The sequence below is a fragment of the Salminus brasiliensis genome, chromosome 7, assembly GCF_030463535.1.
Source record: "Salminus brasiliensis chromosome 7, fSalBra1.hap2, whole genome shotgun sequence".
NCBI classification, from domain to species: Eukaryota; Metazoa; Chordata; class Actinopteri; order Characiformes; family Bryconidae; genus Salminus; species Salminus brasiliensis.
Window position 1 is genome coordinate 6,376,369 of NC_132884.1, and position 17,881 is coordinate 6,394,249.

At 43.7% G+C, this 17,881-nt stretch overlaps 2 protein-coding genes across 5 annotated transcripts in view; both read right to left on the reverse strand.

The window, feature by feature from the left end:
- The window catches only part of b3galt1a (UDP-Gal:betaGlcNAc beta 1,3-galactosyltransferase, polypeptide 1a), a 37,547-nt gene extending 25,041 nt beyond the window's left edge, over positions 1-12,506 (reverse strand). The window contains exon 1 of one of the 4 annotated variants that reach the window (XR_011979924.1): positions 12,442-12,495. The gene's annotated coding sequence lies outside the window, so the exon portion shown is untranslated. Of the gene's footprint in view, positions 1-12,195; positions 12,229-12,441 lie in introns of those variants that run through there. The other 3 variants (XM_072683580.1, XM_072683581.1, XM_072683582.1) reach the window with 3 other exon arrangements.
- Positions 12,507-16,998: 4,492 nt separating this feature from the next.
- xirp2a (xin actin binding repeat containing 2a) overlaps positions 16,999-17,881 on the reverse strand; it is a 40,397-nt gene continuing 39,514 nt past the window's right edge. The window contains exons 9-10 of the mRNA XM_072683584.1: positions 17,706-17,839; positions 16,999-17,087 (exon numbers count right to left, since the gene is read on the reverse strand). Of these exons, the coding sequence (XP_072539685.1) occupies positions 17,745-17,839 (95 nt within the window). The 3' untranslated portion in view covers positions 16,999-17,087; positions 17,706-17,744. The remainder of the gene's footprint in view (positions 17,088-17,705; positions 17,840-17,881) is intronic.

A 17,881-nucleotide genomic window follows, 5' to 3' on the forward strand; every position in this document is an offset into this window, starting at 1 on the left:
GTCCTTATTTTAATATACCGTCAACATTTGTAAATACTGCATATATGTATACAGTATTACCGTCGTATCGCCCAAGCCTCATGCCTAGATCTGAACAAGATGTCATTTTAATCTAGTGAACAGAATTATAACACACACACACACACACACACACAGACAGACACAAGCACTCTGTGTCAGATGTGTTGCTGAAGCACATTTCTTTGATCATGATCTGCAGGATGCTGCAGGAAACGGACGAGTAAAAGGAGAGAGGAAAAGTGTGGAATTAAATGGGTCACGCTGGCCTAGATCTTACAAGTAACCTAAGGAAAGCTTGAGAAAGAGAGTGTGTGTGTGTGTGTGTGTGTGTGTGTGTGTGTGAGTGTGTGAGAGAGAGAGAGAGAGAGAGAGAGAGAGAGAGAGAGAGAGAGAAAGAGAGAAAGAGAGACAGTCTCATGACTTAATAAGGAGGTGTTACATATGTAAATGTCTCAGTGGTCCACCTTTCCCTTCTCAAGTTCCTGTGTGTGTGTGTGTGTGTGTGTGTGTGTGTGTGTGTGTGTGTGTGTGTGTATTTCTCTTCTCATGTCAGCAGCATATGCTCTGTGTGTTCTGTTCTCAGGTGCAGTCTGTTATCAATGTACAGGAATTGAAAGAGCATAGGACGAGCATAAGAGTGTCCGCTGTCAAAACACTGTCTTTCAGGGAGGCGCTATTTACCCCCCTCACTCAGTGTGATGCTAGCCAGGGTGGGCGTCTGTTACAGAGCTGTCCAGTGACACTGCTTTTGTGTAGAGCAGCCATTACCGGCTATCCTTCAGTCCCGTTTAGTGAACCTCAAACACTGTCGTATCCTCCTACAGAAGAACATCCATCAACATCTTTGACCCATTACCCTGTAATTACAGTAGTTTTTTCTTAGTGTTAAAACCAAATGAAATGTGGGTTCTGTGAGCTATAAAGCAGCCAATCAGAGCAGAGCTTATGATTTTCTTCTCATAAGTCAAGAAAGGCAAAATAACAGGGTGGTAAATGGTAAGGATGTCCCTATCAAGGTTTTTAACCCTCCCCTAATTTACCGAATCCCAGTCTTAATGCTCATCCAGAATGCAGCGGCACGGGTTGTCTTCAACGTTCCTAAATTCAGCCATGTCTCTCCACTGCTGCGTTCTCTTCACTGGTTTCCTGTAGCTGCTTCCCGCATCAGATTCACAACCCTGACGCTGGCCTACAAAGCCAAGAATGGACCAGCCCCTCCGTACTTGATGGCAATGGTCAAAAGACGATCCGCACCAAGAGCCCTTCCAGCTTCAAGTACGGCTCGGCTCGACCCGCCATCCCTCAAAATCCGCAGAAGACAAGCGTCCAGGCTTTTTTCTGTCCTGGCACCAAAGTGGTGGAACGAGCTTCCCCTGGGTGTCCGAACGGCCGAGTCGCTCGCTGTCTTCAAACCCAGACTGAAGACCCACCTCATCAGAGAATACTTGAGCGAATAGCAGAGTACTATGGTCGCCTTATTGACTTGTGCTTAGTAATGTCTAAAACTTAAAGGTATCTTTGAATTATTAGTCTGTTCTAACTAGCTGAGGTTTTTCTTGGGTAAATAGCAAAGCACTTTTGTAAGTCACTCTGGATAAGAGCGTCTGCTTAATGCCTTAAATGTTAATGTTAATATTCTGGAAGAGTGAAGAGTTTAACTCCTTCTCTTCTGACAGATTAACTAACACACTCTTTACCTGCTGCTCTGTGAGCCATTTGTTGCTGCGTCACGTTTACAGCGAGGCTCTAAGAGCTAACTAAGCTAAAGTTTTCCTTTCCCCCAAACTTTCTGTTCCACCTTAAATAATGCAGCAGTTTCGTTCTGCTGCTGCTCTGTACATTTACATTTACATTTACGGCATTTAGCAGACGCTCTTATCCAGAGCGACTTACAAAGTGCTTTGCTATTTACCCAAGAAAAGCCTTAGCTAGTTAGAATAGACTAATAATACAAAAGATACCTCCAAGCTTAGACATTACTAAACACAATACAATAAAGCGACCATAGAACTATTCGTCCAAGTACTCTCTGAAGAGGTGGGTCTTCAGTCTGCGTTTGAAGACAGCGAGCGACTCGGCCGTTCGGACATCCAGGGGCAGCTCGTTCCACCACTTCGGTGCCAGGACAGAAAAAAGCCTGGACGCTTGTCTTCCACAGATTTTGAGGGATGGTGGGTCGAGCCGAGCCGTACTTGAAGCTTGAAGGGCTCTTGGTGCGGATCGGCTTTTGACCATTGCCATCAGATACGGAGGGGCTGGTCCGTTCTTGGCTTTGTAGGCCAGCGTCAGGGTTTTAAATCTGATGCGGGCAGCTACAGGGATCCAGTGTAACTGCAGCACTATTTAAGGTGGACTGGAGAGTGAGCATTTGAAGGCAACTTTAGCTTTTGACCAACCCAGTTCACCAATTGAACTGTCACGTTCGTCTGCAGCAGCTGAGGATCATGTCTATAAAAGGCGCCTAGTGGACTCCAGATAGCACTCTGCTACAGCAAAGATATCTAAAGATCGGAAGAGGATTGGATCCCTTAAAAGCTGATAACCGTTCCATTAAAAATGCCTCCCCAAGCACTGGACTGGATACGGACATCCCTAGTAAATAGTGTTAATGACAGCCAACCACAAAGCCACATCTTTACTACTTAACTCCACTTAAATACGGAGTAAATGTATTCTATAGCACCTTTACTGAAGTTGCTGGTTCCAAAAACTGCTAAAGCATACTAGATCCGGAGTGTACAGCTATGAAAAAGAAAAGTGTTCACGAGTTAATGAGACGTAAAACATTTGTAAAATAATGCCGTGGACACGCAGCTCATTAAAACATAAAAACGCTTACTCTCGGCCTGCTTTTAACACCCAAGCTGCTAACAGAAATCTCTTTACCAAAAGACACATGAAAACATGCCATTCCCGTCCATACTGAGACCAGTTAAATTATGCAAATGCATGCAGTGATTCTGCATAACAACAGATGGTCATGGATGGATTTTTTTATTTTTGGTTGTGGTTTGTGTTACATAAAAACTGACCATGAGTCTTTTAAGCTTAAGAAATAGGCTCTATTAAATTACAGCAAAACAGAACAGCATGTAATGGAGTAGAAAGTACCGAGTGCTCATCCACATCTGCTCTGATCCACCAGCGAGTCACGCTAACTTCGTTTGCTTGTGTGTCTTGGACTAATGAGCTAAAGGCACACAAAACATACTGTATTAGTGAAAATCAAATGGCCAGCGGCAGTCAGCGGTTTCAGAAGTAAAACTGCTGCCTGGCATTTTACAGCATAGCACTTCATAGAAGCTTCCTAAAGTAACAAACCCTGCAGCCTCACGGTTTAGATTAGGGCCCGACCCACATGAACAGTCTGTGGTCGATGTTTAACCTCACAAGAACAGCAAGAACTCATAGGGCCAGTTTCCAGAGCAGGGATTAGGCCGAGTCATGTTTTCTTTTCAATGGAAAACCTCCAAAATCTTCAAAATGCTGTGTAGTCCAGGATTGGGCTTAATCCCCGTCTGGGGACCTGACCCTTAGTGTCTTTAAAAGATCCTGCAGTACAGGGAACTTCCAGAACATCCAATACTGCAGATTTTGTTGATTTGCTTTGATTTTTCATCATTTCTGACACATCATTTGGGCACTCCTGCTAAAAAAATATTTTATATCCAAATGTTAGTCCCTGTAGAAAAGTATTGGCAATAGAATAGGACTCCCTGGAGCAGATAAACACAAAAACCTATTGGCACCATCCTGCCTAATGCCAAACATGGGCTGGAGGGTTATGAAGCTGCCCAGCATTGAGCTGTGGAGTAGTGGAGAACTGTGTGTCTCTGGATGATGCTTGGTTGGTGCTCTATCCAATACTTTTTGGGATGAGTTGGGGAGGACCTCATTTACACTATGAATGTGAATTCACTGAATGTAAATCTGATGCTCCAAAATCTAGTAGAAAGCTTTCTTCCCTGGACAGTAAAGACAGTTACTCCAATAAAAGACAGGATGGCTTCTATTTTGATACCCTTGGTTTCACAGTAAATAAGCTGGTGTCCCAATACTTTAGTCAATATATTGTACCTTCATAAAAACAACAAAGGAAAAGGAGCAATGGTTTGGGCACCCTGCATGCTCAGTACTTAGTAACACCCCTTTGGTAAGTATTAGAGCTCATGAGTCTTTGACTTGGGGGATTTCGACCCTTCGATTCTTGGGTCGTCTTGCTGCACTGCCTTTTTGAGGTCGATCCACAGATTTGTGATGATGTTTAGGTTAAGGGACTTCGAGGAAAAGGACAAAGCCCTCAGATGGGCCTCTTGTGGTAGTCCCACAAGAGGCCCAGAGGTGTGTTTGGGACTGTCCTGCTGTCTTCTTTGTTTCATCTTCAGCTGTTTTACAGACAGTGCGATGTCTGCTTCCAAAATTTGCTGGTATTTAATGGGATCTATTCCAGTGAGATGTTCCCTGTACCTTTGGCTGCAACACAAGCCCAAAACATCATTGATCCACTGTTTTTCCATTGTTGTTAATCTAGTTTAGATTCCCAGCTGACTGCATTACCTGAGCCCATTTCACTTATGTACCTTCTGGGGATAGATTTACAAAAGTGTCTTAAGACAGAAATTCTTCTTAGATGTGCTTTTTCTTCTAAACTTCATGCTTTAAGAAATAAGGTAAAAAAAAAGGATTAAATTCTTCAAAAATCTTTCTGTCTTCAAAACCTTTTTTCTGATTTTCTTCTTAACTTTTCACTTAAGAACATCTGATATTCTCTTCCAATCTTTTCTTCAACATGTTCAATAGGTCAGCCTCTAAAATGATCAGTTGAAAGAGAATTACTAAATAATTATTCGACAATAAGTAGATATTTACTAGAATTTTTTACTAGAAGACTAGAAGATATTTACTAGAAGACTCACTGTTAAAAGTAGAAGCTCTTTGAGAAACCTTTGGAGGTTCTTAAATTTGAAACTGTGGAGGAACCTCTTAAGGTGCTTTAATAACCCTTCAGGAAAAGCTTTTTTTTAGAAAGATAAAGCTATAGAAACACTAATCACACACATTCACCCACTATAAAAAAGCTGTTACACACCAGTAGACCAACAACCACCGATATCAGTCCAGAGTGTGTATCACTACACACCTTACACACACAGGAACTGATTAGACTGCAGTGTTGTAAAGGAGCTGGGAGCTGATTGGTCAGGGAGGAGAGTTAGACTATTAAACATACTATACAAAGTCTTGACTAAACTATATTCATCAGTCCAGAAAGTCTGATTATATAAAAAGGGATTTTACTGAACTGATTAATCAGCAGCTCATCTGATCTAAACTGTGGGGCTGGACTGTCTGATACTCAGCATCTGGGTTCAGCCTGCTGTTCTTATCCAGACCACACCTGACAAGGCCTTTATGCTACTGCAGGTATATCTAACTTGTCTTCCAGCTTCATCTTTGTGATCTGATATCAGGGCAGTGCTGTTGGTATACTGTTGTTCAGCACTGAAAGATTTATTTAAGAGACTCTATAAACACGTTTCTAAGGCAGTGTGATTAGTATTCATGTGGGCTTATTCTCCACACTGCCTGCAGAAGAGCGCTTCTATTTGCGCAGTGACTGTGCAAACACAGTGCAGGAAATTCCTTGAAAGGTAGATTGGAGAAGAAACTTTGCCTTGTAATCCTTTATATGGAAATATACAGTGATGGTAGAGGGTACATATTAATCTGCTTCTCACAGAGGTCATGCTATGAGGTTCTTAGTGAGGCAACGGCTTTGGTTTCTGTCCTTTTTGTCTTCACTTTGTCTTGTGTTAGGCAAAAGTCTGCTGTCTAAACAGTCAGAGTCATTGTTCTTCAACATGAATTAAGCCCAGAAAGTTACAGTGCCAATGGTGAGTCGCCACAGGAAATTCTTAGTCTACGATTAGCCTTAATCTGGGAATGGGAATCTGGCCCATTGTCTCATTTTTCTCTTCCTGCAGGTTGAGTATCCGTTGATAAAGGGATATTCTGTTAACTGCAAAAAAGGGCCCCATACAAGGGGGCTGTGTATAAGAAAAGGGGGGCAGCCTCTCATTAATCTATGCTGATTGAGGGTCTCCTAGTGGCTGTGATATCTGGGCAAAGCTTTATCACTTCCTCAGGTGCATCACAGGTGCACACATATCCTCCGTCTACATGAACGAAAACGGGACTCCTCGAGCCAGTCAGCCGTCCATTGCTTCAAGGTCCAGTTCCAACACCCATTGTATGTTGGATGGTGAACAGGCGTCAGCATGGGCACTCTGACCAGTCTGCAGCGATACAGCATTGTACACCACTCAAGTCGTGTTGTCATTTTGTAGTTGGTGCCAAGTTGCAATGCCCATGTTTGGCACTCTGGTTAATTTTTTGCGGTTAATAAAATCAAATCTGACTATGAGAAAACTACGAAAACCTATGAGGGAAAAAAGCTGAAGAAAACAGAATAGCTTCTACGGCGGGATAATGATCCTGAACGCACCTCAGAATCCACAATGGACTATCTCGAGAGGTGCAAGCTGAAGGTCTGGCCATGGTCGTCACAATCCCTCAAAAGCAGCAGGATGGCCCAAGAATCTTTAGAGAACTAGAAGCCTTTTGCAAGGAAAAATGTCTTGAAATGGATGAAAGTCTTCAAGACAAGAATTGAAAGACTCTTTGCTCCCACCATGACCTGAGGATCGCTGAGTCATCAGCAGCCAGAGCCAGAGAGGGCACAATTGGCCTCACAGGTGTCTCACTCTGGCCCGACATCACCTCGGTGTGATGCTAGCTGGTGCGAGTGTCTGCTAGTCGATGTGTCGGAGCTGGGTACCCGAGTGCATTGGTTGCCTGGTGACCTTGCATTGACAGCAGTTCAAAAAGAGGCAGTGACTGATTGGATGAGGCAGGTGTCAGTCTTCACCCTCCCTGTGTCTAAATCTAAAATTGGGTAGGGAATTTGTGTAAAAATGAAAATAAAGGCCTGTCCAAATTGTGTTTGCTTTGCCAATCACTATGAACACATAATTTGACCCAGATTGTGCGCAACACTCATTATTCGCTTCATCTGAGAGTGGTCATAATGTTTTGGATCATCTGTGTACAGCCAGTACTGGTGGGTGCTTATCAGAAAAGACACTGTCCGAACATGAAGACACTTCAGAAACGACTCCAGGCGATGCCACATGGGCAGCAAGAGGACATCTAATGTCTCACGTTTCAGCCCTGGGAGAACACAATCCTTGGCCATGCTGCTAAACGTCCTGCCATGAGGAGGTTCGAGATGAGTTTGTGTCAAATGAGTAAATCCTTCATGACAGAAAATGTCAGAGGACGCCACATGTTTTAATACAAAGATATACAGCACGTCAGACGCAATCACCACTGACCTTGATTGCTTCTGCGCGAATGCCATTCTGTCCGTCATGCCAGAACTGTCTTCAGTTACAGGAAGGCTTCTTCTCCTCTCCTCCCAGTTGCAGACTTCGGACATAGATCTGTTAAGGTTTGAGGAGCCAGAGCTCTGAGGTGTACAGCTCAATCAGTGGGCTCCAGTCAGGCCTACAAATCATGCTGAGAGTTTATTCCCAGCATTTCATTAACTCGCCAAACTGACGGCCCTCCTCGTCATTAGCCTGCAAGCTGGGTTGGCTGGTACAGCAGCTAGCAAAGGCCTTAATTTAAGTCCTGCATTCCACCAAATAAGGACCGTTACATCTTCCTATTGCTACAAAGGCCAGCAGAGATCTGCTACTTGGCAACGGCCATTTAAAAAGCTCTACATCTTTCTCACACAAGCACTTAACGTCACATAAACATTGCGGGACCTAATTGGAACTTAACCGCCCTTTCCTTTCCTTTCCTGCCGTTAAAGGTTGAAGTGCTCCAGAAGGACGCTTTCAAATGAAATGGAACATAACTTCGTCCCTCGGCTCTGCATGTGTGAGTGGGCTTTGAGTAAAAAGAAAGAGCGAAGTGGGAAGCACGGACAGACATGCCGTTTCACGCTGCAGCTTTAAAAAAAAAAAAAACACAGCGAGCCCAATCAGATCCATTTCTTCACGCCTAAATCTTAAAACTAAAGGATGCTACAAAGTGTTCTTTGAGCGATGCCACTGAAGAACTGCTCTAGATCCTATAAAGAACCATGCTTGTAATAGAGATGCGTGAAGAAAGGTCCCCGCTTGGAATTTGAGTGGTCCGGTGGACTAAGGCGTTGATGCTGCTTGCCATCAGCAGCTGGAGTCTGAGAGAGCACAGTTGGCCTTGCTTTCTCGGGATGTGTTCATGGCACAACCCTCAATATCTCTCCTAGCATGATGTTGGTCAGCACAGGTGTCTGCTAGCTGTTGTATCAGAGCTGGGGAGAGAACTGGACACCTAGCGATGCTGCAGCAGCGGCAGTTCGAAAAGAGGTGGCGAAGGAGACATGCTAGTCTTCACCCTCCTAGTGTTGGGGCATTGGGTAGAAAAGGGGCATTGGGTAGAAAAGGTTTCATCCCAGACATGACTGAAGTACCCTTGAGCAAGGCACCCAACCCCCAGCTGCTCCCAGGACGCCACAGCAAGGGCCACCCACCGCTCCAGGCATGTGTGTTCACTGTCCCCTATTGTGTTCGCACTCACTAGTGCGTGTATGTGTGTGTTCACTGCACAGATGGGTTAAGGGCAGAGTTCAAATTCTTATGGGCGTTTTCACCCTTGTTCTGAATACCAGTCCGCACCCAAGAGTGATTCTGGACTCCTCTGGGCTTAGAAATCCCTTGTTTTCTTTCACAGAGATGAATTCCATGAAGCCATGAAGCAATCGCACAATTTCCAACATCGTTTTCTGAGCACATTTGGAAAATGGAAGGACCTCGCAACCCCACAACTGGAACCAGAGTCCGCCTAAAGCGAACCACAGCTTTCAGGAGGACCAGAAACCCGTTCTCCGGACTGCTCCTATAGGCTCAAAAACAGCTTCCACACTTGATCAAATGGACCCAACTCTCAGAGCAAGTGCTCCTGGGTTAAAAAAAAAAACCCTCTACTGTCAAAACCACCGAAGTGGATCTTCTTCTGCTTTAATGCATGGTACTGAGATCCGATACACATTCGAGAACAGCCAGACTGGCATTGGAGCATCGGCCCGATCTTTTTCATCATAACTTTGCACTGGTGAGAAAAGACCCTTTTCAGTCCCTTCATCTAAACGTCTGTTACTATGGTTACAATTCCCCTAGTTCATCTTGGAGGACAAGTGAAGGTGTGGGTAAACAAATCCACATAATGCTGTGTAACAGAACAATTAAATGAGCAGCTATTTAACAAATTTAACATCCTTATTAAACGAATATGGACAGCTGTGCTTGTTGGAAGGACGGGCCAGCTGGAGTGTTGTCTTTCGAGCTCAGTTCAGAAGTGTGATCTGTTCAGACTGGGGTCAGATATAGGCCACATTATATTCACATTAAAATATTATGCGAGCAGCCCAACAAAAACCTAGATTAGCAAATCAGATTCAGGCCACTTGCAGTCTGAACAGTCTGAACTTTTTTTAGTCGTGTGTCACAAAGCTGTCAATCAAATCCACATGGATTAAGAGTGGACGTCCAAACTGAAGCTAAGCGACTATTCATTAATGGACCTCCAGACTTGCGGCGTAACCTGTTATCTGACACGCCACCATTAATGTTCATATAGAAGCTCCTACAAAGAACCATTAACACCTAACCATTAACATCATTGTAGCATTGTAGTTCAACACTAAAAGGACAAAAGTATTGGGACACCTGCTTGTTCCTAGTTTCTTCCGAAATCAAGGGTATTAAAACAAGAGTTTATCCTGCTTTTGCTGGAGTAACTGTCTTTTTTTAATTGTGGTTTGTGTAACTTATTGTGTAACATATTTTTGGCATCGTGTGAAGGATCTTTATTAACTTTAAATACTGATGGAAGGCAGCTGTGCTTATTGGATCAAAGTGGTGCATGTATTGGATCTGAGCCTTTTTTTAACCTGCAGTCTGACTGTAGCCTTTGTTTCAGTGTTAAACACCAAATCAGACTGCAGGGAAAATCGACCTGGTGAGACGTCTGTCAGCGCGATCAGATCGGATCATAACAAGCTGGGTGGGTTGCCGTGGTAATGACGTATGTGCTTTCATGTTCACTCGGCGGTCGTCTTTGCAACGTGATGGAATCAGCAGGCTTCTATTTCTAAGAATAGAGAGAGACCAAAATACTCAAACCTGCGTCAGCGCAGATCTCCACATGGAGGAGGGCGTTCCTCCCTAGCAGGTAAACCTTCCACCACCTGCAGCATTGCCAGCAAGCTGATTATGACCCGGGGGGACATGAGTTTCGACTTCCGATTCGTGCCGCTTTGCCATCAGCGGCCACAGCCAGAGAGGGCACAATTAGCTGTGCTCTCTATGGGTGGGTGGATAGTGCTCTCTCCGCTTATCACTCTTAAAGCAGTGTTGGCTGGCAGAGGCGTCGGTCAGTTGCTGGGGATCCGGTGCCTTCATTCGAAAAGAGACGGTGGCTAGATCTGCATGTATCGGAGGAGACGTGTCCTATCGGGGAAGTCCTTACCCTCCTAATGTTGGGAGCTCTGGGGAGCTATGAGCAGGTGGAACGACTGGCAGTAACAAATTGGAAGAAAAGGGGGAGAAATTTAACCAATTAAAAAAGTGACTTAATCCGTAAACAGGAGCCATGCTGAGCATTACGAGGACTCCTGTTCATATTCCGACTAGTGGCTCATTCATAAATTCTCTGCTTTTATACGCTGAAGCAGGAGAGATGGCGATCGCTCTGGATTTGACACGGTCATTGTCTGTTGTGTTGCGATGGATGAAAAAAAGACACTTTGAGAGTCAGAGCTTCTAGACTGGGAAGCATCTGTACAAGTAAAAATCTGGATACAACCTAGATTTGCCAAAAATGGGATTTGGGCTGGCTGAACATCTAAACATAGCTTAATCAGTTTCCACAGAGTCTTTTTTTCCACACCAAGTTCACACCACAGTTTCCCAGTATATATGGTAGAAATCCAGACCTATCCTTAACACACAGCAGATTCTTTATAGCATGCACAATTCTGCCTGAAGTCTAAATGCCTGGAGCTTCTTTATGTTTAATTGACTTTAAAAAAAAAAAGTATTGGTTACCCTGTACCCAACCAATCCGGTTGCCAAGCTTATCAAAAAAAGGGTCTGTAAGGAGTTGAATGTTAAAAAATGCAGATTAATGGACATGACAGCGCTGACCAGCAGTAATAAGCCCTGATGTTGAAACACTGAAGTGGCGCAAGATCTGATTTTCCGAAACCCCTTGGGTCAGGTGTTTGAGGCATGCTGAGTACAGATGGAGCGTTCACACCCGTCAAAACTGAAGCGGATTAAAGAAAACGACTGATTGATCCACACCAGAGAACGTGGGTGTGAAAGCCCCCTAACAGCCATTCTTTTATTAGAAGCCCTGTAATCTGCAAGCCATCAGCTGAGCCTTGCTCCAACAAAAACCTAAATCAACTGCACAGAATACAGATTTCATCCATGTAACCTTTTAAATGACTCCCAGGCTTAGAGGTGTTACTCAGTAACTACAGGGACTTCTGTACGAACTGGTGGGGCTCCTCTTTGAATATAGAAGTTACAGGCCATAGGCTTTTTAGGGGTGATAAAATATTACATTTGGGTTCAATATTCTGTAGATTACAAGGGCCAAAATGATTAAGCTGATCACAGAACGAGGAATAATGAGTCTAAATGATCGGGTGACCCAACTTCAAGGAAAATCTGAAGCTTTGAACTTTTTGTGCCCATGCTCCCAATTTCAGGTCTGCTTTCAGGTTCCCATCATCCATAAAGACCCACAATAGTCTGGACAGTCTAAAAGCCTAAGGGTCAGCTGAAAATCAATATATAGAAAGGAAATGCGGAGCTGCATTGCTGACAAAAGCAGATGCTGATGGGATTTAATTGGAGGCTACATGTATTAGGCAGTGCATTCCTGCACACACAGGAGGACGCATGGACTGCAAGCAGACATCCCTCACAAAACTGAGTCCGAAATAACAGAAACAGTGGAATTCAAATGAAGTGGCCTAACTAGTCCCCTTCAGACACTACTCATGCTGGATTATGAAGGTACCTGAGACTATGAGAGCTACTGGAAGCTTACATTTGAAGCCTGACGCTGTTGAGATACACCTCAGCACCGTTAGGATCCAGATCCATACAGCATCACATGACTCGACACCGAGCACGTTGCTGCTCTGCCTGCCTTTTGTACTGAGGGGAGGACACACACAGAACCCCACACAGAGCCCTGCAAAACACAAACGCTGATACGAGCCGAGGTTCAGGGGGGTGTGAGGGGAGGACAGACGGTTCATAGAGAGCGTGTAGAGAAAGCCTATGAACCTACCTTCTCTCTGTTCGAGCCTTCCGTTGTTATGGTAGATGCTCGCAGCTGGCTGCTGACCCATGTACTGAAGTGAGGCGCTGTTTTTCCCCCCACCCGCTTTCCGGAAAACCCCGCCCACTGCGGCACGATTGGCTAGCGGCTCGCACTTCCAGCCAGTCCGTCGAGCTGACCAAGAACTACTAGCCAATCACAGCGCTAGACACTGGATCACACCTGGCCAGATTTAGCGGAGGAGGCGGGACATAACGAGGGGTTGGGCTGGTGGGAAAACGGGTGGACGGAATGATCGCTGCAGGGGTGGGGAGCAGTCCAATCAGCGCCCTCCCCCCAAAATGAATGCAGATCGAAGCTAATGATCCTGGGTGGAAACGCCGCGGGTGAGCTCGCCTGTTTTTTCCGGTGTAGAGCAGCTAAATCTGATGGTTCAGTGGTTTAGAGAAGATGTGACAAAAGTTTTTTAATTTATAATTTTAGGCTGAGATTTATGTAATACATTCTTTAGCTTATATTATTATTAATAATATTTATTGTTTTTAAAAATGAATAATTATTTATAAATTAAATATAGTGTATATCATCAACGATTACAGTATGTCAGTGGGTCAGTTTTTTATATGACATTTAATTTGATACTTTTGATCATGGTATTCTTACTTTTTAAATATATAATAAATAAATAAATAAATAAATAAATAAGATTTCTAAATCTAACGTCCTCAAGGGCCAGATTTTGTCTTAAAGGAACAGTAGGGAAACATGTTGCACACCTCCTACCCTCTTACTAATTAAAAAATAAATAAATAAATAAATAAATAGGCTGATAAATACGCCCAGTATCTGATATACTTATTTCGGGGAGAATAACATTACAAACAGTCCAACTGTTTAACCATTATAATGACAACATTATTGGACAGAAGTATTGGGACACCTGCTCTTTCAATGCTACTTCCGAAATCAGCCAGTTTAGCCTGCTTTTGTTGGAGTAACTGTCTCTACTGTCCAGGGAAGAAGGCATTCAATCAGATTTTGGAGGATCACTGCTCTGAGGAGTTGATTGCATTCACTGCTTTAAGAGCACACACACGCATTGTGCCAATAGGTTCATGTTTATCTGCTCCAGAGAGTCCTATTCTACTGTCAGTTCTGCTCTAAAGAGAAACAGACAAGCATTTATTATAAGGGGTGTACACAAACATTTTGATATAGTGTAGTACATGTAACACATGTATTTGTGATTGTGTGTATAGTGGCATTAAGGTAGGTCAGTGTGGATTTTGAGGTGTGTTTAGGATAATTTTCCCTCTGCAGAAGCCATCCCCTTTTCATTCTCTAGATTTTTAAAGTTGGTGTAATGTTTGGTTTAGGAATTGACTGGTATTTTATTTATCTATTCTTTTTTTTTGCACTAGCGAAACTAGTTTCCTGTGCCACTGGCTGCAACACAAGCCCAAAGGATGATGAACCCACCCCTTTGCTTAACAGTTGTAGAGGGCTTCTTTTCTGTTTATTCAAATGCATTATTCTACCTTTGTTTGATTTTAACTTTCAGAAAGCTTCAGGCTTGTTTACATATTCATTTGAAAATTACACTGCACAGTAGAATAGTGCACCACCACTCCAGAGTCTGATCAATCTTCCTGAGGGCCTTCTAGCAATCCTAGACCAGCAGTTGTCTCTGAAAGTTTACTTGGTCTTACAGACCTCAGTGTTGTTTGTCTTGACTGCTGTTTGTTAATTAGATTACAAACTGAAGAAATGCTCTTTTCTGCTTTGTCGGCAAAAATTATTGTAATTTTCAGAATGCTTAGAGGAGCCCATGGCTGATTTGTGAGATTAAGTTTGAGGAGTTTGAAGTTTGCACCACCTGACCTTTCCTAATCATGTCTGTAGACAAGCTAGAGCCCTAACAAGCTCATTAAGACCCATTCAGGTGAAAGTGCTGGCAAAAAGTTACCTGAGGGCTTAAATCTCACTCACTCATGTTTGTACAAAACAAACATAATACACTAATCTTGCCTTTTGGAGATCAGTTCATCTTTTACCTCCTTAACTATTCACATTTTTGACATTTTATACCCAATGTTTCTCCCCAAAGCTAGGCAGCCAATTTCCCCAACCCACTCGTTAGTACTCTCTCCCATCACATGTAATACTCCCGACACTGGGAGGGTGAGGCCTGACACATGCCTCCTCTGACACATGTGCAACCAGACACCTCCACTTATTGAACTGTCGCCGATGCAATGCCACCAGGCAGCAAACCAGGCTCAGAGGAAATCGCAGAGTACCCCACAGGCATCTTCTGCATCAGCTAGCAGACGGCAGACATCTGTGACGGCCAGCATCACATTGAAGTATGGAGAGGGAGAAACATCTACCCACCTGATTGTGCTCTCTCTGGCTCTGGCTGCTGATGGCAGGCAGCATGACTCAGAATTTGAATCAGCAATCCTCGGGTCATAGTGTCAGTGCCTCAGTCCACTGGACCACTCAGAGCCCCAGTAGCAGAAATGTTGTCCCGAGGTCACAAATGTGGCCTGCTTATGTATGTATGTTGAGTCCTTTAACAGCACCAGTAATGGAATGCAAAACTACTGTTATTTCTGAAACGCATTTTTATTGATCAATGCATTAGCAATATCCTCTAAGAAAAAAATCATCTCCAACAAGCTACAAAGGCAGGACATTTCAGTAGTCCCGCTAAACAGGACAATAAAAGAACCAGATATTAAGAATGATCAAGAAAATAAATCTGCCAAATTACAAACAAGAAAAAAAAACATACACAAGCAAAAGATATATGAAACCACCTTAAAAGTATACAGCAAAACAAAGAACAAAAAAAATCATATTTTCCTTTATGTATTGCACACCAGGTGCATCATATAAAGCTTTTTTAAAAGTGTAATGTGCAGAATAGCAACACTGAATTACTGTAAATTGAGTACAAAAGAATATGAGAAAATTATGACAATAATCTCTCCATGGACAGAAATATCATTTCTTTGGGTATGTATAAAAGGGCTGCATGGCTGATTTCATTTGAACTGTAAGGTGATATCAGACTTCATCAATCATCATCATCATCATCATCGCCGTAATATCTGTTCCGTTTTATTTGCTCCTCTACAGTCAATGATTCCGGTTCTTTTCCCCACTGGCGGCTGGCTTCATCAGCTAGCAAGCTGGCATCTTTGGTGTCAGAAATATTGAGCATGTCCTTGTTCCCCTTCTCTGCAGTTTGCTTGTCCGCCACCTCTCCTGTCTCCATTCCAAAATCCATAAGATCATCCAGCAGAGAGACTGCTGACTTCGTGCTGGGTTCTTTGGTGTAAAAGTCCTCCTTCAGGTCCAACAGCAACCCTGAACTGTCCCCAAAGCCTGCAAATATGTCATCGAGGAACTGCGAGGCACTGAACTTTGACTCCTTACCAGGCTGAGCTTCCAGTTTTGCCTCGGATGCATCCTCTGTGTTGGCACTTAGAGGCTGACCGGCTTGGTCCTGGTGGAGTAACTGTAAAAGGTCAGCAGCAGGCCTTCTCTCTTTGGTGCTGACTTCAGCTACCTGAGATGTGGGTGGTGCGGACGAACTGAGGTCTAGCAGATCTGGCTCTGCTTTAATGTCATCCAAGCCCACCCATGTGGCATCACTGTCTAGTAACAGGTTACTGTTGTTGTTGTTGTTGTTGCTGTTGTTGCTGTTGTGTACATTTCCATTGGCCGTTTCTTCATCTTTGGCTTCACTGTCTATCACGGTCACCTTTACAGCGTCTGCTTCTTTTTCTTTTTCATTTCCATCACTTGCCTTCAGGTTCTCCTTTTCCTCGTTTTCCTTCACCTTTTCCACGTTCTCCTTCTCTTCACTTAGTTCCACACCGGCCTCTCTCTCCTCAGTTACCTCTTTTTTGTCAATCTGCTCCAGGCTTTTCTCTCCATTCATCTTCAAAACCTCGTTCTCTTCTTTTATCTCTTCTTTTATCTCTTCTTCACCTTCTGCTGGCTTCTCTACCTTTTCTTCCATACCATCTGATGCCTCTGTGACTTTAGGTACTTCGTTGACAGCTGCCGTAACTTCAGTCTGTATTGCAGGAGCAGCAGTTGGTTGCTCTGAGGCCTTCTCTGAGACCTTCTCTTCAGGGTTAATTGGCTCTGCTGGAGCTATCTCTGGGTTTTCCTTAGCAATTTCAGCTTTTGTTGGTGATGTCCTCTCTCTCTGTGCTCGCTCTGTCTTTTTATTTTTTTCCTGTGGCACAGGCTCCTCTTTAGGAGGCCAGGTAGGCTTGACCACTGTTAGTTCTTCTTCCATGCTAAAGCTCTTCTTTGGGGCCTCGTTTTGAGGCGGCCAAACAATTGCAATCTTGCTTGCTGACTTTTTGGCATTGTCATCCAGCTTATTCAAGTCTTCCTCCACTGCTGGGAATAAGTCCTGCTCTTTTGAGGTGTGTGATGCTTTGGTATCTGATTTGACTGGAGGAACATTTTTAGCACTAGCCTTTTCTGGTGTGGTCGGATTTTTTCCACTCCAAAGCTCCCTGTGGGGCTTTTCTCCAAATCCTTCGTCGTAGTTTCCTTTAGACTTAAAGAGCTGTTTGTAGTGGGGTTTGCAGTACATTCGTCCATGGAGAGAGGCAAAGTTTCCTAGGCTGGAGAAGGTGCGGAGTGTATGAGTACATATACATTATGGCTTATTTAAATTGTAAGGAAAACATACAGTAAATGGACCAAAGTTTTGGGACACCTGCTCAATATTTACTTCTTTAAAAATCAAGTGTATTAAAAAGAGTTTATCCTGCTTTTGTTGGAGTAACTGTCTCTACTGTCCAGGGAAGAAGACCTTTTATTACACTGCTGTGAGGCTTTGATAGCATTCAACAGTAAAGGCATTAGTGAGGTCAGGATGTTGGATGATTACCACCCCACCTCATCCCCAACTCCCAACTCATCCCATAAGTACTGCATGGAGGACCAGCCATCATTCCAGAGAACACAGTTCCACTGCTCCACAGCTCAATGCTGGGGAGGGTGGGGCTTTATACCCATCTATCCCACTCCTGGCATTAGGCATGGAGCCAATAGGTTCATGTTTATCTGCTCCAAAGAGTCCTATTCTATTGCCATTACTTTGCCTCTACAGAGACTTATCAAGCTGTGCGTATGAATATGCACATCTGTGATACGTAATGAGTGGGTGTCCACAAATATTTGGATGTATAGCATATTATGTATTATGTATATGTAGGTAAACGGCTGTGCTGATTTACCTGAGTTGGCTGTTACAGTGGGCACACCTGAAACAGCTTTTATGAAAGTTTTGTTTGTCCGCTATGAGAGACTCCATGGGATACACCCTCTTCCGACATACCCGACACAGTTCGGACTCTGGCACCCTTATTTTCTGTGAAAGAGAAGGTGGGAAATGAGGGATATTTATTAAAAT